Below are 19838 nucleotides of genomic sequence, written 5' to 3'. Positions count from 1 at the left end.
CCATCTATTCAATCATTTGAACTGAAAAAAAAAATGGAAAAAAAATGGAGATCTCACAACAAGTATCCAAAAAGATAATCCTTCTTATTAGAATTTTATTTTATATCTCATTTCCTCATCATAGTTATTATATATACACACACATAGCTTTTCTTCCTCTCTTTTTTATCTTTCATGAGCTTTTTCTATATAAATAAAACTCTTTCAATGTAGCCTTGTTTTATGTCATGCATGTATGCAGAGGAGGAATTATATAATAGCAGCCAAGTGGTCAACTTGCATGCAATCTTGTGGTTCTCATTAAGTCAATTGAAAATCACTTAGCTTATAATTGAAGATCGAAATCACATAAATTAGAGATGGCAATCAATTTGTGTTGAATCGCATCATTTTTGCTTTATGTTGAACACTAGTCAATGTGTATTATTTAGGTACTTAGATTATCTAAGTTAGGTACCTTAATAATAACTCGATTTTAGACCAGTTAACAAGGGCAATGAGCCCGCATTTTTTACTTAGATCTAAACCCTTCTTCCTCCAAATTAATTAGACTATTACTTGTATAAGAAAATTTTATATTTTAAAAAAAAACTCAATTTGTTTAATAATTGTGTCGTATTTTTAAATTACGATTATGATATTCATTTCTAAACTAAATGTATCATTGTATTGTATACTTCTCATATCATCTAAATGTTAGCAAAATCAAGAAACTCGGTAACTTTTTTATCCTCCTTCGTACAAACACAAACATCTTCCTTAGGATAAAAATTTATTGCCTAAAATCTTATACAACTTATCATTTTCAATCTTTTTTTTTTCTTTTAAAATATATATATATATATTGGCCAAAAAAACAATATTCTTTTGAAAAGTGGTTTTATCTAATGATTATCGTATCGTATGAGTTCGTAGTATCATAAATCTTGTTATTTATGAGTTCCTATCAAGTAATGCTAACCCTAACCCATACATATGTCTCGTATTGTTTTGAAAAATTGTCATCCAATGAAGATGATCGGTAAATTATGATGTCGACTAAACATAATCTTTCATGACTATCACCAATGCTAATGATTATTGTTTTGGTAATCCTATGTTAATTACACAGTTGTAAAAGGACAATGAATTTATCTCAAACTCAACAAGAAGAATGCAGTTCATGACATGTATTTATTAACATGGACCCATCCGAACAAACGCATGCAATAATAGGAGGGTGCTTGTACTTCTTATAAATCTCTTCCTTCAACTAAAACTTATATGCAACGAGATGTGTATATTCATTTTTATATATATATATATATATATCTATTATGTTATGATAAGAAAGTATACACTTCATGACATCTAACTTTACCTCTTTTGTTCTCCTATACATATTTGTGCAACTAGACACAAAAAAGCCGCCCATAAAATGTTAAACATCACGAGAAATAGACAAGCAGTGTCCATAATGACAAGTCATTACTTGCTCTCAGAAATATGCTCAAGAGAGCAGCCCCAAAGGGCCATACCTTGTAGCTTTTTCCCTATGGTCAATTCCCTTTCAATTATGATCAAATCCAATAGACTTTTCTTTTTCTGTTCCTACAATGACCATTTTAACTGCAAACCTAAAAAACCAAAGAACATTCAATGATTCAATCCATATATGTTAGGCCTTGATGGTAATGTATTTTCTTTTTCTTCCTTTTTTTTACCAATTAATGATATGGTTAGAATAATAACACTTTCTAGGATTTGATATATTCTGTTTCACTCTGAACAATCCATCCAAAACAAAAAAAGTAAAAAAGCTAAAGTCCTCACAATGATGGTTGTGACTGAGTTCGATCAAGAGAGAGGCTGTGGATTGCCAAAGTGGGTTTCCAATCTCATGGAAATTCCCACTTATATATTCTTTTTGTTTTTGTTTCATTTATTTATTTTTCCTTTTTGACCCTTCATCAACTTTGTTGTTTCTTAAAGGGTCCTCAACATTATTCATTCCAAGTTCAAGTGACTTTGAAATTTCATCCCCCATTATCCCATTATGGAACTTCAATGAGTGGGTTCCCCACTACATGACATTGTGAGGGAATAAACAATCTCTCTTTCTCATCAACATGTTTTTGACATTTGGACACACATTTGACCTCCTATAATATAAACTACCATTTTCGCGCCTAATCAATGCCACTTAAAAATGAAGGAGAGGTCACCTACCTGCACATAAAAACAGTTCTGGATTAACCACTCTAATTACCCTTTTGCATTTGTAATTACATGTTTGGAGATCTTGTGCATGAAGCCATTTTTGCCAAATAGTTTGGTAGTATTTTAGGTATGTATGAGAAGCTTACATAAAACTTTTAATAATAATAAGAAAATGCTTTATGCATCCTTCTTATACAAACGATATTCTATTTGAATATAATCTAAACTATATGAAGGGGAATTCGAACTCGGGTGTAGAGTGAGCACATCCATTTTAACCAACTTAATTAAGCCCATATCTACTGATGTAAGAAAAGAAGGAAAAAAAAGTACCCTTCTTTCTATCAAGGATGGAGACTAATTAGAGATTTCTAGGTTATAATTTTTACTTTTGCAATTCTGAAATAAAGTAGCATTAAACTGAATTGGGCTGTCACAACCAAAACCAACCTCATTGATGTTGATTTTAGACTTGTTTTGCAGTTCTGAGTTCTGACCTCTCCGCAGCCTTACCCCATAAAATTAATCAAAAGACTGCCCTACTGATGAAAATGATGAACGTTAAAGTTGAAGACCCATGATCATAACCCCTTCTGAAAACAACCACTAGTATTAGTTCCATCATCTTCTTCAATGAATGACTTAAAGCTTATTTGAGCTCATGTCCTTTTGATTCCAACCCCTTCTGAAATCATATTCAACTCTTCTGAAACTGTTCCACTACTCTTGTGCATGAACCTCTCTTTATTATTAACTAAGCTTTCAAACAATGCACAAAGCCAGCTACACATCACAGCCTAGTTGTAAGCCCAAAGACAAATCAATGGTTACCCATATATTGATTATAGACTAATGCTCTCTTGTCATATTATTAAAATATGCTTTTTGTCTTTGAATGTGATTTAGATTCACAGTCTGACAAAATAAATATTAATTTAATAAGCAATAATGCTAGTGTATGTGAGACCCACGTGTATTAGAGAAGTGATCAGTAAAAGTGGTACAAATAAGCAATGCTCATTTAGCAAGAGAAAACATTATTTATTTTTCAAAAAAGAGGTGCAAAGATGATGATGTTTGATTATGATCGTCAGTGCAGAGACAAATGCTATGTAGAGGTCAAATTACAATGCCCCCGTTATCACATTTGTTACGTCCATATTGCACATTATAGTAATTTCCATTGATATTTTCCACTTTCACACAAAATGGTCATGCTAGGGGGAATAGAAAATATCACTTGGAAGCCAACTTAAATCCAGATACATTGGTAGTTTTTTCTCCCAAGAAATTCTAACCACTCTCTCCTTCTGTGAGTCCTAAAAGAAAATTCTATAGAGGAGGGATGAGGAATGAGCGTCACTACCCCTCCTCCCCTTCCTCTCTTCTTGTATTTTCCTCTTAGATTAGTGAATAAGTTTAATGAGGCGTTTTGAATAAAAAAAACTTTTTGTGGTGGTTTCTTCTGAGCCATGGTTAGATTGAAGTTCCCCATCACTCCTTTTAGTCTATGTTCTCAATCAAATCTTGCTCCCAAAACCCTCTCCCTAACACCGCTCATGTTCTCTAAAGTTGATTCCACATTGTCTTTGACGGAGGTTACTGCAAATAACCCAATTGTTCTTTGGCAAGGTTGTTTTTGTTTATTTGTTCGGTTTTATGCGCAGGTAGATTGTTGGAAATCATATTTTAGGGTCATCTAAGCTCATGAGTTGTTTTAGGGTTTTGGTTATGTTGGGTTTATGAGTTTTGTTTGGATTTCTGGTTAATTGTGTTGTTGTGGGCTAGTAGTTTTAGTGCGGCTTTTGTTTGCGTTAGTTTTGCTTTTAGCATGTTAGTTTGTTGCTCTCTCGGAATTGATATTTTAAATGTCTTGTTGATGTCTTTAATTGTACCGTTGAAATTTATCTAATGAAATTTTTATTTGATAAAATAAAAAAATTTCCAGATACATTGGTCTACCATCTAGCAGCAAGTGAAAGCCAACCCCAACCACAACCACAAGAAAAGAGGTGAAGGGAAGCTAACCACAAAATCAAAAAGAGGTACTATGCACCCTCTTCATTAATCACATAATGGTCCATGAAGGAACATTTTCGCAACTGCCAACCTACCAAAAGATTTAGACAGATTTGGCTCTTGATCATTGTATTTTTACATGGAGGTCATGATTCCATCCTATGAGTTCTACATGGTTATAGCTAGGGACTAGGGTTCGTCCTTCCAATGGCATGAGGCATGAGCAAAGAGCACACATGGTGTAGGCTATGCTATACCCATGGTCGTGAATTTGTCGACAAGTTAGATGAAAAGGGAAAAATTTGATAGAAAATTCACTAAATTCCAGAAGAGTTAAGTTAGAGAAGGCCTAACCGACTGACCCATTTAAATTGGGCCTTGTCAATCAATCCATACTAGTTAGAGGCCCTCCCAAAAGAATAAGAAATACAAAGAACCATAAAATCATTTAACCATTTGTGTATGTTTTCTAGCACTGTAATGAGTGGTTATAATGCGGGGGTTCTTAATATCTATTCGATTAATTTTAGAGTTATTATTGCATGAATGAATTCTTTTTTTCTTTTTTTTTTCCCAAAGTTAGAAAGGAGAATGGAGACACACACAAACTACCAAGATTCGATCCTAAGACCATTTTTCTAGAAATTAAGGTCATTTTTCACTGAGCTGACTCTATCGGCATTGGAAGGCTGAATTGAATCCCTCAACATAACCCTCTCATTTTAAATGCTCCGTTTTCTAGTGTTATGGGCCTTGGGCTACATATAGCTTGTTGAGTAAAAGAAGCAGATACATGCATTGCTTGGGCCGCTTTGGCCCAATGTTATCGCCTGAGTTACCGCAGCGAGTTACTGCTGAGTAAATTATTACCACACGCATCCAAGTACGACAGTAACATCAAAACCCTAAACCCTAAAGCGCTCTTTTAAAAAAAAAATAAAAAAAATAAAAAAACAAAGGAACCCTAAAGCGCACATTATAAAGATTCTCGCTCCGCCTCATCTCTGTATTCTCGCTGCCGCCTCATCTCAATAGCCGTTTGCTCACAATAACAATCGCAGAGATGGCACCTCCTCGAGGTAGAGCAACATATGATTTATCTCTGTAGTCTGCTGAAAATACATTTTATGCGTTTGGTTTGGTTCTTCTGAATGGTTTTTTTTTTTGTTGGGTAATTTGTTTTCAACAAAATATAAATAAAATTTCAGTTCTTTACTATATACTCTTCATTTGGGTTCTTAGTTTCTGAGTTGTTTTTCTTTTTTGAGTTTATGGTTGTTATTGTTGGGAAGTTTCAGCAGAAGACCTTATAGTTTTGTGGGTTTTGTGCAGGTCGTGGTGGTAGCGGTGGCGGATTCAGGGGCAGGGGTGATGGAGGGAGAGGTGGAAGAGGAGGGGGCAGGTTTGGTGGTGGTGGAAGAGGCGGTGACAGAGGTGGTAGTGCCTTTAAAAGCCGTGGCGGAGGACGTGGTGGTGATCGTGGAGGCCGTGGAGGAAGAGGCCGTGGTGGTGGAAGGGGAGGAATGAAGGGTGGAAACAAAGTAGTTGTCGAGCCTCACAGACATGAAGGGGTGTTCATTGCCAAGGGTAAAGAAGATGCTCTTGTAACCAAGAATATGGTGCCCGGGGAAGCTGTCTACAACGAGAAGAGGATATCTGTTCAGGTCGGTTTCTTTCGTTAGTTTTCTTATTTAAATGCCTTCAACACAATTGATTTTCAAAGCAATAGCTTTACGGATGACTTATTGGTTCCTGCTGTGTCTTGCAATTTTTATTTTCATGGTTGATGAATGTAATAAAAAATTTGAAGTTCACCTTAAAGTGCCTTTTCTTCCTTTCAGAATGAGGATGGAACAAAAGTTGAATATAGAATTTGGAACCCTTTCCGTTCTAAGTTGGCTGCAGCTATTCTCGGTGGTGTTGATGATATATGGATTGTAAGTTTTGATTCCAGGTTTTCTTCCATTCTGTTTTGTCTATTTTCTATCCATGATTTTGAGTTTACAATCTCTCTGTCTCTGTATGTCGATGAAGAAACCTGGTGCTCGTGTTCTCTACCTTGGTGCTGCTTCTGGCACCACAGTGTCTCATGTGTCTGACATTGTTGGCCCTGTAAGTGTTATTTTTAGTACTGCAGTTCTTAAATTGGTTAAGCTGACAATAGATTCTTATAACTGCTGTTGTTTTTGTAGACTGGAGTTGTTTATGCAGTGGAGTTTTCTCATAGAAGTGGCAGAGACTTGGTAAACATGGCAAAGAAGCGCACAAATGTTATACCCATTATTGAGGATGCCAGACATCCAGCTAAATATCGTATGCTTGTTGGCATGGTTGATGTGATATTTTCTGATGTTGCACAACCTGATCAGGTTTGTTTCTTGCAATTCTTGTCTTTGCTAGTAGCTAACTTTAAATATGGAGAGACTTGGGGTGGTATTCTTTGGTTGAGCTGGTGGCAGAGCCTTTTCTTGAGGCTTTTGAAAGTTCAAGGATTTCCATACTTCATGTGGGTTTGTTCTTTTAGCCTATTGATTTACTAATTTATATCACCTGTGTTGCAGTTGCTATTATCTGAGTTGGATTTTTATGTTTTCGACAAAGCATAATTGTTTTGTGTTATCTTTCACTCATGTGATGAGTTAACTCGGATTCCCCTTCAGGATGTCATGTATGATGTGACTATTGATTTACTAATTTATATCACCTGTGTTGCAGTTGCTATTATCTGAGTTGGATTTTTATGTTTTCGACAAAGCATAATTGTTTTGTGTTATCTTTCACGCATGTGATGAGTTAACTCGGATTCCCCTTCAGGATGTCATGTATGATGTGAGCTCGAGTTTTCTGATGCGTAATGCGTTTGTCTTTTGAAATGCCTTTTCTGTTTGTGTCTTTTTCATCGGCTCAGTGTATTAAGACAATCTTTTTTCATGCTTATTCCTTTTTTGCTTACAAGGCTTTGTATGTACTTGTTCTACCCATTCTTGTTTTGGAACTAGATACTTTTTCTACCCATTCTTGTCATGGCTCAGTGCAATGAGTCATGTATTTATTTATTTATGTCCCTTCAATTTGTTTGTTTGTGTTTACTACTATATTGAGCATGTGACGAAGTACTCGGATTCCCCTTCAAGACATAATGGGTGATGTAAGTCGAGTTTCTGATGCTCCTGATGTCAAGTAGTTGATTTTGTGGTGTTGCTTGCCTTATCATTCTCTCTCTCTCTCTCTCTCTCTCTCTCTCTCTCTCTTTTTCTGATAGCCTGCACGTCAATGTTATGATGGTGTTGGCAAGGCACTCGGGGTTGAGGCCTTAGGCTTTGCCACAATATCTTGCCACTGGTTTCTCCTAGCTCGCTTAAGCTATTTGCATCTGAAAATTGTTTGCTCTCTTTAATGATTTTGCAGGCTAGGATTGTAGCATTGAATGCGTCGTATTTTCTCAAGGCTGGAGGTCACTTCGTTATCTCAATTAAGGTTTGCTTTCAAAATTCTCAGTAGTCTTTGTCGTAAGACATGAAGTCCCTTAGCCTATTATATTGGTTTAAGTCAAGTTAGACTGTGGAAAGTTGCATCTCGCTGCATAGTCCAGTGTTTGATAAATGTAATTTGTCATTTCAGGCCAATTGCATTGATTCAACCTCGCCTGCGGAAGCAGTGTTCCAACAGGAGGTGAAGAGGCTGCAGGCAGATCAGTTTAAGCCTATGGAACAAGTCACTCTTGAACCTTTTGAGCGCGACCATGCTTGTGTTGTTGGTGGCTATCGTGTACCGAAGAAGTCAAAAACTGCTGCTTAGAATTGTTGGCCATGTATAATATGATCACCCATGAGCAGCATGGCTTGATAAGTTTTCCTTTCTAGTTTTAACTACATACTAGTTAGAGTTGCCTTTTGTGTAGTTCTGAACTCGTGGTCAACGTTTGAGACATTTTTGGTTTTTATAAAATGGTTTCGTTTCATCATTTGGTGGAATGCAAAATTTGTTGTATTAATGTTGCATTAGAATGCTCGCCAATTTTTTCTCTATTATGTTTCCGTTGTGCATTAGGGTTTTGTGCGCATAATGGTCATTTTTTGCCTGAAAGCAGTTAAAACAAATTGACAATATTGAAGATGAAAGAGAACCCTGAAAAGGGGAAATCAGATAAACCAGTTGAACGAAATTGACAGGTAAATTCTGTACCACTGGTCGGCAGGTAAACTCTCCTGCCGGGAACAAATCATGTTGGTTTAAAATTGTGTCAACACAAAAATTGGAAGAGCACCCTGCAACTCTAAAACATGACTTCCAGAGAATTTCAGGCCAATATAAGCAGGGAGATTTTAGGTACTAAGGACTATTTTGTCCGAGGAGAAACATGATAACTTCTTTTAGGATCAAGTTCATATACCATTAGCTATCTTCTCATCTTCAACGTCTCCCCTACTTCATTCACTCCGAAGATTGTTCAACCTGCCAAGAAAAAAAATTACGATTATTGCCTTTCACCAGGAATGCTGAAGTCCTTACTGATTTTTCTAGCAGATTTTTAACTTGCCTCCTTGTTCCAAAGGGTTCTATGAAGCACTATCAAAAGAAGCAACGTTTGAAGAGCGGTTCCACATTTCATGCCTCCCCAAATTCCCTACAACAATGAACAAATGTTGGTATTAAAACTAGCTGGACAAAACAAAGATTAGAGAACGGGAAGATGAAAGAATCTCACAAAATTTATTTGTGGAACTGACACTGAAATGTTTTACCTTCACTCCCAAGTTTGCTTTATAACCAAGAAGGAACCCAAGTGGGAGGCCAAAAATGTAATAACCAACAACCCAAGTTGATCTAAGCCACCAGTCCTTGCCATCCACCTCCAATAGTACACCTGAAATCATGAATCCAGTAAGAATTAAAAGGGGAAGGGTCCTGCATACAGAGAGGGAACTGAGGATAAGCCAAGTAACTCCATCGATACCCGAAATCAGGGTTAGACACTATTAAGAACCATGGTAATTCCAAGAAGAAATAGGCTTAGCTTTGCAGCAGCTTGTTGCAATTCCTTGCTTGTGAAGATGGCAGAAAAGTAGTCTTTGGTTATCAAGACGACAATCATGCAAACCATTCCAATGGCCAGAGACTCAAGGACTGTCACACAGAAAGCGTACTTAGCTGCTCTTGGACGTCCCAATCCAAGTTCATATAAATGAACTAATAAATTAGTAAACAGAAAATGTCAAGTTGATGTAGTCCTTTTTGTGAATGTTTGCATGGATGTTTGGCTAATAAGGTTAATAATTTAACGTAGGAAGACAACGAATGTTTGAATGCTTGATTAAAAACTTCTGTTACAAAAAAAAAAAAAAAAAAAAAATTGGCACACGCGTACTCATATAGTATTATATCTTTAAACTAGATAACAAGAATTAACAATCATGAAATTATCAACTATACTTTCTCAAAACTTGCATAACAAGTCTTGTTATTTGCTCAAAAAACTAATTAGAAAGGCTCCATAGCCAGAAGATCAGTAATGCCAGCCACGATACATTGGGAAGACCATGAACCTCATCAGTCCTTCATTACAATGATGGCCATCGTGCTCGCCGCAAGCGAAGTAGTAAGGCTTCCACTTCTTGAGCACAAACTCAAAGCCTTCTCCTCCTCCTTGTGTCTGATTTCCAACCATCCTAGCTTGGCTTAAGTCACAGTTCATGAAGCTCAAAGGGTTTTGAAACAAGTACACGCTGTGAGGACGTGTGGTGTCATTTGGGGGATCATACTTGAAAACTGCAAGTTCATCATGGAGAAAGGGTTGCTTATAGTGAAGCAAATTGCGTAAAAAAGTTATTATAATTATAACAAATATAAGCGAGGGAACTTTCTGTTGCTAGACATGTTATGTTATCAGATTGTCAATATCCTTAGTAAGCTAAGATGAAAACTCACCTAGAGTATCCTTGATGTAAAATGGGCCATTTTGAAAAGCCCACTGTTTGTAGTTAAATCCGTAATGCCAGTTTTCTGACCCACCAACTGTGATTTTGTTGGGTCCTTTGGTCTCGTTAAGGCCATGGTTGAAACCCCAACCAGTGTAGTTGCCTTGTTGCCAATCCTTATTGGCTAAGCCGACTGCCAGCATTGAAGCAATTAGCACCATTGCTAGGGCTTGTGCAAAATAATGGGAACCCATCATTCACTTCCAAATGCAACTCAAGGAGAAGGAAGAGAGAGGGAAATTAAGAGGGTTGAGAGGAGGAGACTTAAGAATGAGATTATTGTGAATTCAAATGTTGGCGCTGGGTTCTTATGTAGGCAGATTGAGTGGTGCAAAACGGCCTAATGACCCCTTTTCAAAATTGGCGGGTAAGACGAAGAAAACATGATGTTAATTTGTAATGCTTCTTATTAAATTCAAGTCTCCCGAAGTCAGTCCTCCACTTTCCCCTCTCTAACCTCAATTTCATTCCCTTTTAATAAACAATTCTTTTGATTCAAGGGAAGAAGAATGTATGAATTAAACTCTATTCAACGAATGTAGAGAGATGAAAGTACCATTTGAATTATAAGTCATTACTTTCAACAAATTGTTACATTTGTAAGTTGTAACACATATTGCAAAATTTGAAGGGGTAAAAAAACAAAATGCAAAATCCTAAAAGAGGTGCCGCAAATTGACTTCCCTAAGAGTGACTCCAACTACTGCAGCTGTGGTTAGAAGGTTAGCAAATTTTACCGTACCTCTTCTTCACGGAAAATATACCATATCCAAAAGTACACTTTTGCTTTGTACATTTGAAACATGCATTAGAGAGGCTCTAATGAAGTTTAATTAACAGTATAAAAATAAATATCCTGCATTTTCGTTGAAATGATATGAAGAAAAATGAAGCAAAACAAAATTTCTAAAATTGAATGAGATAGGTGAATGATAGTGGAGGGAATTTTCTCCATCAAATCTAGACGGAGTCAACCAAATGCAAATGGGCTATCCTTTTTTACTATTTCTTTTGAGCATAAAAGTTTATTTAAATATGTTTTTAATGTGAAATGGAAAATTAGGCATTGTTAACCGAACTAGAGTTAGGAAAATATGTATTGGATTTAGGGAAAAACTTTGCCACACAATTGTGTGACATGACGATGACATACAGAAATAAATAACCACTGTGGAAGATTCTTGCTAGCTAACCATGTTCAAGACTTTGCAAATTTGGACTGAGATCATCATACATGTTCAAAAGTTGACATAGCATACATGTTCGAACAGATGCTTCAACTTGGCATGGCGTAGCACTTTTTTAATATATCAATTTGTTGAAATGTAGATATGAGTTAGGTCAGTTGGCTAAGGCGGTATAATTAGAGCATGTAGCATGCTAGAGAACTTAAACATCCTTGTACAGAATCAAGCTTTTTTTTCCTTTTCCCAAAAGGCTCAAAGAAGCTAAAGAACAAAAGTTGCAAACTCACCTAGAGTGTCGTTGATGTAAAACGGGCCATTCTTCCAAGCCAATCCAAGAACTGCTGTCATTTAACAAAATAATTAAAACTTCAATGTTTGAAACCTCTGACCTGTTCTTCAATGTTTGGCTCGCCTGTTCCATCACATTCTGCAACAAAGAAATACAGATAAGCTACCAAGGGGACTGAGGATACTTGAAACAAAATATGCAAAAGTACAAAAATAAAACTAATGCATATCATCATCAAAGCCATTGGTGTTCAACATTATATTTAAAAATCAGATCAAACAAAATAAATATACAAATACATAGTATGGGTGGATTTAGACTACTTCTGCAAAAGTTTAGCGTAGCAAGGCAATGGTTTATAAACTTGAATATAGTGACTAAGACGGGAGACAGACAGGAGGTCTGTGCACAATAAGCGACCCTCCCCTCGACAAGTAAGACACCTTGTTGTGGTATTCATTGTCTTGCTTTCACCTTCTTTTTTTTGGTTCCTGCTAAGTCTAGAAGAATCTTCCCAGCGGTTCTTTCCAAGGAGAAAAACACGATGCTCAGATACCTCTACTTCTGTAACACCATCTTTCACAAGTGTTTGCTGGACCTCTGAAATTTCTGTTGCAGAAGTAACTGCAGCTCCATTTGTATCTTCCTAAACAACAGAACCCATGCAACCATTAGGAGAATTACGATGTTTCAGCCTATGTAGTGGTTCGCTATAGCTTATACGAACACGATCACGTTGCTAGCTCAAGGCCAACCAGGAGAAGAAAATCAGTTTACCAATGTAATCAGCTTCATTTATTAGTATCCAAATAAGTTACGGTGTGTTACCTGTTACCACAGCACATTACGTCACTTTCATATTGTATTTATTTGCATGTTAAGTGATTGTCCCGTGAACTGGAACCAAGAAACCTCATGTCTGAGTTACTGAAAATAGAGTCGGAGCTTCAGGTTCGTTTCTCAATTAAGTAACAGAGCTTCTTGGTTGGTACTTAGTACTGTTTGCTACAATTCTTTACAATCTGGTTGAAGAAAATGAAGGCTTAGTTCACTTCAAATTGAACCATCAAATGAGTTTTTGGCTCCTCTTGAGGAATGCAAGTAATGACTTACCAAACCATTATGTTCAGTTCCAAGTGAGGAATGATATATTGGTACTGAAACTTAAAACATCAACGGCTTCCACTTAATAAAGGCTAATGGTATGTCGTCAGAAGGCTATACCTTTGTTATCCAGACCCTCAATTTGTGCTGCCGTTCAAGAAGTTCTGCAGTCATTATGCCATCTTGAGGGGCGTCTAAGGAGGCCTGTCAAACAAGATATTACAAGTTGACTAACATATATATATATTTCGCGTTGTGAAATTTTTGTTCAACTTGATGATTCTGAAATTTTACTCTTCATGCATTATACATAGTAACATCTAATGATAATTGAAACTTACTTGCCAAGTCTTGACAGCACGTTCGGTCCCGCTTGAGAAGCTGGAAGACTCCATGTCTTCCTCACCCGAGTAAAATCCTAGTTTTTGCAATGCTTCCTGTCAAATAACAGGAACATTATATTAGAACAAGTCGAAATCACAAATATTACATCCAAAAACGAAGCGAGCACTAGAAAAGGAAAGAACCACACAAACCCAGTTACAGAAAAAGAAAAGAAACAAAAGTTAACAACTTTCTATACTAAGAGGGGTGTATCCAATTCATACTTATTAAGACTTTTTTTAAGTGAGTGACTTTTATAGAGATGACAAATTCTTAAATACTTTCATAGAGTTGATAAAAGTCACTAGTAAATTGGCAAGACTTTGGCTCTTAATAATTAGCCTTAAAAGTATGAAAAAGTCATTCATTTAATAAGTTTTTTAAAAGTCATTAACTTTTTGAATACCGCCAAACTTTTAAATACTTTTTAAAAGTCATAACTGAATACCACCAAACTTTTAAATACTTTTTAAAAGTCACAATTGAATACAACTAGACTTTTAAATACTCTTTAAAAATCTAAATTGAATACCTCCAAACTTTTAAACTCTATAAAAGTCATTAAAAGTTTGAATTCGACCCCCTTGTAAGTTGTAATGAACTGTTTTCAATTAGCCAAATTTAAAAGTGCCATTTTATAATTCAAAGACAACACTAAATCATAAACAAAACACAAGAAATGAATGATAGACTCCGAAAAATCAAAACTCGCCTTTCAAAAGCAAGCAGACCTGCATAGCTCGGACCTCTTCACCTCCCAACCCCTTCCTCAAAGCATTTCTGCTCTTCTTCTTCTCCTTCGCTTCTGGAACGGCAGACACCTCCTCAATCTCCTCCTGGATATGGTCGAATTCTATGGCTCTGGAACTCGACCTTGTCTCCGCTATCAGATTTTTCTCCGTTAAAACCTGCAACAAGCCGTCGATGTTAGGCTAGGCGGGGGCTAGGCAGCTGGGCGGGCCTCCTAGGCGGGTTGGGTCTTTTTTCGGTGCCGAACCCGTAGGACGAAGCAGCTGAAACCGAAGAAAACCAATCGAAGCTTGAGTTTGATAGAGAAGCGAAATAGCTGACTGCGAGTGCGAGCTTCGTGTGATTATAGCCGTGCGGCTATACTCTTAAAATTGTCGAATATATTAATATTAAAAGAGTCTAGCCGTTCAGCTATGCTTTTAAAATATTCGATGTATTTAGAAAGTATAGCCGTTCGGCTATACCCTTATACATTTTTGTCATATCATTTTAGGGTTTAGGGCTAAAATACCACTTTAGCCCTTTGGGCTAGAGTTATTTCTTCAATTATTTTATTTATACAAGCGATATTGGGGAATAAAAATTTAAATTCTTTCTGATACCTCTCATTCTAATGATTTCCAGCTATTAGACCATTGGGAAAGAATAAAAAAATGAATTTTATTTATAACAAATAATACAGGTTAAACCCATAAATACAACAACAAAAGTAGGGATCTGCCAACATTTTTTGGATCAAAAAATATTGAATTTCACAGTATAAAATTACTTGTGTAGGAATTTACTTTTTAAAATGTATCCATCGTAATTATGAACTAAACCCAATTATGGCTTTTTTTCTCATTGCACTTCACAACCCTTCTCTTCTTCTATGAGATATATCAGTTCGTGATGTATTTTATGTATATGAAAAATTGGATACAAAACAGTCTAACGAGACAACGAAGAGAAGTTCGCAACTCTGTTTTGAAATAAATTGAAGGTAACATAAATCATATGACATTGATATACAAACCATTCTAAATGAGAATTCAAACAACATGTGTTAGATGAGAATTAGCATCTCATTCTTAACTCGGCTATAATGATCACAAAGCCCTAAAATATATGCATGACGGTTGTTGCCCATATCGACATATGCACCCCTAAACAAAGCTACAAAAATATAGGAAGTATCAAATAGTTGACTTAAAGGTAGAGATAACAATCTCAAGGAAACAACATGGTTTATAAATATTGAAGCAAAGATTAGGAATTTATAGGAGGAGAAGAAGAAACTATAAGAGCATGCTTGCTTGAAAATTGGCAACCTCTTATGTTATTCAATGAATCGTCTTTTAGGACGTTCTTCAAATCACTTAAATTCAAATTTGAATTAAATGATTGTAATTTTAGTGTTTTCTTGAAACACATTGGTCTTATTTTGTTGGTCACAATTAGAAGTCTTAATAATTTTTAATTTGTCTAATTTTTTTCTTCAAAAAAACATATGAGTTCAGATCATTGAAATAAATTTTGTAGTGAAATTGGAAAGTTAATGACGTGGACCTATATCATCATCCTTACAAGTTGATGTAGTCCAATAGTATTGTGGATACGGAGTCCTTGTTGTGAATATTTGCATGGATGTTTGCCTATAAGGTTAATAAAAGTAGGAAGAGAATTTTCACACAAAAAAAAAAAGGAAGACAATGAATTTTTGATTGCTTATATATAAATTCTGTTACCAAAAAAAGAAAAAAAAAAAGACACGTCTCATATAATGTATTATATCTTAGACTAGTTAATTAACAAGAGTTAATAATTATGAAATTATCAACTATACTCTCTCAAAACTCGCACACCAAGTCTTGTTATTTGCCCAAAAAGTAATTAATAATAATGAAAATTAGAAAGGCTCCATTGCCAGATGATCAGTAATTCCAGCCGCGAAACATTGGGAAGACGACGAACCTCATCAGTCCGTCCTTACAATGGAGGCCGTTGTGCTCGCCGCAAGCGAAGTAGTAAGGTTGCCACCTCTTGAGCACAAACTCAAAGCCCTTTCCACCTCCTTGTGTCGGTTTTCCCACCATCTTGGCTTGGCTTAAATCACACTTCATGAAGCTCCAAGGGTTTTGGAACAAGTACACGCTATGAGGACGTGTGGTGTCATTTGGTGGATCATACTTGAAAACTGCATGTTCATCATGTAAAAAGGGTTGCTTATAGTGAAGCATATTGCATAGTAGAATTAATGTATTTACGACAAATTTAATTAAAGAAACTTTATGTTGCTTGATAGTTTCATATGTAATATATGTTATGTTATCAGATTGTCAATATACGGATAATTTTTGTGACAGAGCAACTTATAGATATCCAACTGACAATAGAAGGCAACATTTCATATGTACAATTAGAGCATGCAGCATGCTAGTGAACGTAAACATCTTGAACAGAAACAAGGTTTTTTCTTTTCCCCAAAAGGCTTAAGGAAGCTAAAGAAGAACAAAAGGTTGCAAACTCACCTAGAGTGTCATTGATGTAAAATGGGCCATTCTTCCAAGCCCATTGTTTGTAGTCAAATCCGTAATGCCAGTTTTCCGACCCACCAACAGTGATTTTGTTGGGTCCTTTGGTCTCGTTGAGGCCACGGTTGAAACCCCAACCAGTGTAGTTGCCATGTTGCCAATCCTTATTGGCTAAGCCGACTGCCAGCATTGAAGCAATTAGCACCATTGCTAGGGCTTGTGCCAAATAATGGGAACCCATTATTCACTTTCAAATGCAACTCAAGGAGAAGGAAGAAAGAAGGAAATTGAGAGGGTTGAGAGGAGGAGAGACTTAAGAATGAGATTATTGTGAATTCAAATGTTGGCGCTGGGTTCTTATGTAGGCAGATTGAGTGGTGCAAAACGGCCTAATGACCCCTTTTCAAAGATGGCGGGTAAGACGAAGAAAACACGATGTTAATTTGTAATGGTTCTTATTAAGTTCAAGTCTCCCCAAGTCAGTCCTCCACTTTCCCCTCTCTAATCTCAATTTCATTCCCTTTTAATAAACAATAATTCTTTTGATTCAAGGGAAGAAGAATGTAACAATTAAACTCTATTTCTCGAATGTAGAGAGATGGAAGTATTATTTGAATTATAAGCCATTACTTTCAACAAATTGTTACGTTAAGTTGTAACACATATTGCAAAATTTTAAGTGGAAAAAGGGAACAAAATGCAAAATTTCAAAAGAGGTACAGTAAATTGACTTCCCTAAGAGCACTTCTATCCCTATGGCAAAGGTAAGGGCAATTAATAGTCACTTTAATTTAATTTCTATTTTTTATATTTAAACTTTAAAAATTAATTTTATTTCTTAAACTTTATAGAAAAAAAAAATATCAGAAATTTTGGATTTTTTTTTTCTCGATATTTTTTTTCAATTTTTATTATATAAAAAATGGCAGTCGTTGGATTGTAGTGGAAAATTTGATCGGAAGCCCCAAGTGTTGCCACTGTCTTGTAGCAGTGGAAAATAAAATTTGAAAAGCGTGTTGACGTCAGCAAACCCAAGCAACAGCACGGGCTGGATCTGCCTTTGGGCTTCCCCACGTTGGTTGCCCTATGTCTTGCTCAAGCTGTGCGAGCTGGAGTCGTCTCACTGGCCTAGGGCCTCCTCCTGCCTGGGCTAAACCCTTGTCGTGGAAGTGCTCTAAGAGTAACTCCAACTACTGCAGATGTGGTTGGAAGGTTAGCAAATTTTACCGTACCTCTTCTTCACGGAAAATATACCATACATAAAAGTACACTTTTGCTTTGTACTTTGGAACATCCATTAGAGAGGCTCTGATGAAGTTAAATTAACAGTATAAAAACAAATATCCAACAATTTCGTTGAAATGATATGAAGAAAAATGAAGCAAAACAAAATTTCTATTGATGAATGACATAGGTGAATGACAGTGGAGGGAATTTTCTCCATCAAATCTAGACGGAGTCAACCAAATGCAAATGGGCTATCCTTTTTAACTATTTCTTTTGAGCATAAAAGTTTATTTAAATATGTTTTTAATGTGAAATGGAAAATTAGGCATTGTTAACCGAACTAGATATTGGGGAAAACGAGTAAAAGTTGGCCTAAGAGTTAGGAAAATATGTATTGGATTTAGGGAAAAACTTTGCCATACAATAGTGTGACATGACGATGACATAGAGAAATAAATAACCACTGTGGAAGATTCTTGCTAGCTGATTATGTTCAAGATTTTGCAAATTTGGACTGAGATCATCATATATGTTCAAAAGTTAACATAGCATACATGTTCGAACAGATGCTTCAACTTGGCATTGCATAGCACTTTTTTATTATATCAATTTGTTGAAATGTAGATATGAGTTAGGCTAGTTGACTAAGGTAGTATGTTCGTTTGTTTGCATATGAGTTCGATCTCCTTTTCGTATATTAAATATTTCCTAATAAAATAAAATATTAATTTGTTGAAATAAACGATATGTTCATTCGTTTGCATCTGAGTCCAATCTCCTCTTCGTATACTAAAATAATATAATATTACTTGATAAAATAAAATATTAATTTGTTGACCTGGACTGAGATCATGTTCAAAACTTGACATAGCATACATGTTCAAACAGATGCTTCAACTTGGCACGGCATAGCACTTTTACATTATATCAATTTGTTGAAATGTATATATGAGTTAGGTCAGTTGGCTAAGGCGATATGTTCGTTCGTTTGCATATGAGTCTGATCTCCTCTTTGTATATTAAAATAATTTAAAATAAAATAAAATATTAATTTGTTGAAATAAGTGGTATGTTTGTTCCTTTGCATTTGAGTCCAATCTCCTCTTTGTATATTAAAATAATCTAAAATATTGCTTGATAAAATAAAATATTAATTTGTTGACCTAGACTAAGACAACATGTTCAAAACTTGACATATGCTTCAACTTGGCACGGCATATCACTTTCTTGTTATATCAATTTGTTGAAACGTAGATATGAGTTAGTTTAGTTGGTTAAGGCGGTATGTTTGTTCGTTTGCATGAGTTTGATCTCTTCTTTGTATATTAAGATAAATTAAAATATTTCCTAATAAAATAAAATATTAATTTGTGGAAATAAGTGGTATGTTCGTTCATTTGCATCAGAGTCCAATCTCCTTTCCGTACATTAAAATAATCTAAAATATTGCTTGATAAAATAAAATATTAATTTGTTGAATTAGAGAAATATTATATTTATAAGCACCTGGACTGGAACAATATAAAGGACGAAAAAGAGTCTCTCATGAGTTGTGTGGAAGTTTTGGGTTTGAATTGAGGCATATGGGCATGCTTTGGGTTAATTTGCCCAGCATACATAGGCAGGTATAGCTATCAAAGCTTTGGGTACCACTAGTACAGAAGCAAAATAAATTAATATTGCAGTTTCATCTTTCTACCATGACAATCAATTCAAACACGATAATACCTTTTCTTTTTTTGTCATTTATTTATTTATTTTGGTTGCTTTCCATGAAAAATAAGGCATTTTGAGAAATATGGTTTTTGTCTTTAAATTCCTTTATCGATCCCATAAATTTTTTTTTTTTAAATCCTTCATCGATTTTGTTTTCTCAATAGAAAGACTGAGAGCTAACTGTATCAAGACTTTGAATTATCCAGACACATATACTTAGTGAAATGGTTCATGTATGTTTGTTGGCCGGGGCAACACAATAAGTTGGTTTTTTTATTTTTTATTTTATTTTATTTTATTGAAACACGATGAGTTGGTAAGAAGTGAAATAGCCTTTCATTTTTCTATCTCTAGTCACTCATTCACCTTTCTATTTCCTCAACAGCTCTCTTCATATTAGTATAATTGTAACCCAATGACATTAAAGGACATTGGGGAAACTCAACATAAACGATTTAAATCATTTTAAAGG

At 35.5% G+C, this 19838-nt stretch overlaps 4 protein-coding genes, 3 non-coding genes and 1 pseudogene across 7 annotated transcripts; 4 read left to right on the top strand and 4 right to left on the bottom strand.

The window, feature by feature from the left end:
- The first annotated feature begins 5164 nt into the window (after positions 1–5164).
- LOC117637164 (rRNA 2'-O-methyltransferase fibrillarin 1-like) lies at positions 5165–8199 on the top strand. The gene is made up of 7 exons (XM_034371986.1): positions 5165–5297; positions 5551–5882; positions 6060–6155; positions 6253–6330; positions 6411–6587; positions 7627–7695; positions 7840–8199. The coding sequence occupies exons 1-7, from the start codon at positions 5282–5284 to the stop codon at positions 8014–8016; spliced, it is 945 nt and encodes a 314-aa protein (XP_034227877.1). The 5' UTR covers positions 5165–5281; the 3' UTR covers positions 8017–8199.
- LOC117612305 lies at positions 6844–6905 on the top strand. Its single transcript, XR_004583346.1, has one exon. It is a non-coding gene; the product is annotated as a small nucleolar RNA snoR60 (small nucleolar RNA).
- Positions 6998–7070, top strand: LOC117612302. The gene has a single exon (XR_004583343.1). It is a non-coding gene; the product is annotated as a small nucleolar RNA snoR60 (small nucleolar RNA).
- Positions 7318–7387, top strand: LOC117612301. Its single transcript, XR_004583342.1, has one exon. It is a non-coding gene; the product is annotated as a small nucleolar RNA snoR60 (small nucleolar RNA).
- Positions 8200–8454: 255 nt separating the features above from the next.
- On the bottom strand, positions 8455–9590 carry LOC117638480 (annotated as a pseudogene).
- Positions 9591–9724: 134 nt separating this feature from the next.
- Positions 9725–10504, bottom strand: LOC117638479. Its single transcript, XM_034373601.1, has 2 exons — positions 10147–10504; positions 9725–9987 (listed from the first exon to the last, which is right to left on the bottom strand). Exons 1-2 carry the CDS (start codon positions 10391–10393, stop codon positions 9725–9727), a joined length of 510 nt encoding a protein of 169 aa, XP_034229492.1. The 5' UTR covers positions 10394–10504.
- Positions 10505–11491: 987 nt separating this feature from the next.
- On the bottom strand, positions 11492–14952 carry LOC117638478 (protein disulfide isomerase pTAC5, chloroplastic-like). Its single transcript, XM_034373599.1, has 6 exons — positions 14926–14952; positions 13892–14092; positions 13118–13213; positions 12897–12980; positions 12078–12318; positions 11492–11813 (listed from the first exon to the last, which is right to left on the bottom strand). The coding sequence occupies exons 1-6, from the start codon at positions 14950–14952 to the stop codon at positions 11752–11754; spliced, it is 711 nt and encodes a 236-aa protein (XP_034229490.1). The 3' UTR covers positions 11492–11751.
- A 711-nt stretch (positions 14953–15663) lies between these two features.
- On the bottom strand, positions 15664–16693 carry LOC117637162. The gene is made up of 2 exons (XM_034371985.1): positions 16421–16693; positions 15664–16086 (listed from the first exon to the last, which is right to left on the bottom strand). Exons 1-2 carry the CDS (start codon positions 16662–16664, stop codon positions 15824–15826), a joined length of 507 nt encoding a protein of 168 aa, XP_034227876.1. The 5' UTR covers positions 16665–16693; the 3' UTR covers positions 15664–15823.
- Between the last annotated feature and the right edge of the window lie 3145 nt (positions 16694–19838).

The sequence above is a fragment of the Prunus dulcis genome, chromosome 8, assembly GCF_902201215.1.
Source record: "Prunus dulcis chromosome 8, ALMONDv2, whole genome shotgun sequence".
In the NCBI taxonomy this organism is placed as follows: Eukaryota; Viridiplantae; Streptophyta; class Magnoliopsida; order Rosales; family Rosaceae; genus Prunus; species Prunus dulcis.
The sequence above is the reverse complement of the archived record's forward strand: the minus strand, read 5'-3'. Positions and strand labels throughout refer to the sequence as shown.

Excerpts from the sequence above, each read along its gene's own strand:
- LOC117637164 (XM_034371986.1), top strand. Across the intron at positions 5,883-6,059 it reads AGAAGAGGATATCTGTTCAG|AATGAGGATGGAACAAAAGT; the intron begins GTCGGTTTCTTT and ends TCTTCCTTTCAG. Across the intron at positions 6,331-6,410 it reads TGTCTGACATTGTTGGCCCT|ACTGGAGTTGTTTATGCAGT; the intron begins GTAAGTGTTATT and ends TTGTTTTTGTAG.
- LOC117638479 (XM_034373601.1), bottom strand. The coding sequence starts at position 10,393 with ATGATGGGTTCCCATTATTTTGCACAAGCCCTAGCAATGGTGCTAATT. Across the intron at positions 9,988-10,146 it reads TTACATCAAGGATACTCTAG|TTTTCAAGTATGATCCCCCA; the intron begins GTGAGTTTTCAT and ends ATGAACTTGCAG.
- LOC117638478 (XM_034373599.1), bottom strand. The coding sequence starts at position 14,952 with ATGTTGTTTGAATTCTCATTTAGAATG. Across the intron at positions 12,981-13,117 it reads GTGCTGTCAAGACTTGGCAA|GCCTCCTTAGACGCCCCTCA; the intron begins GTAAGTTTCAAT and ends CTTGTTTGACAG. Across the intron at positions 11,814-12,077 it reads GGAGGGTCGCTTATTGTGCA|CAGAATGTGATGGAACAGGC; the intron begins CAGACCTCCTGT and ends ATTTCTTTGTTG.
- LOC117637162 (XM_034371985.1), bottom strand. The coding sequence starts at position 16,664 with ATGGGTTCCCATTATTTGGCACAAGCCCTAGCAATGGTGCTAATTGCT. Across the intron at positions 16,087-16,420 it reads TTACATCAATGACACTCTAG|TTTTCAAGTATGATCCACCA; the intron begins GTGAGTTTGCAA and ends ATGAACATGCAG.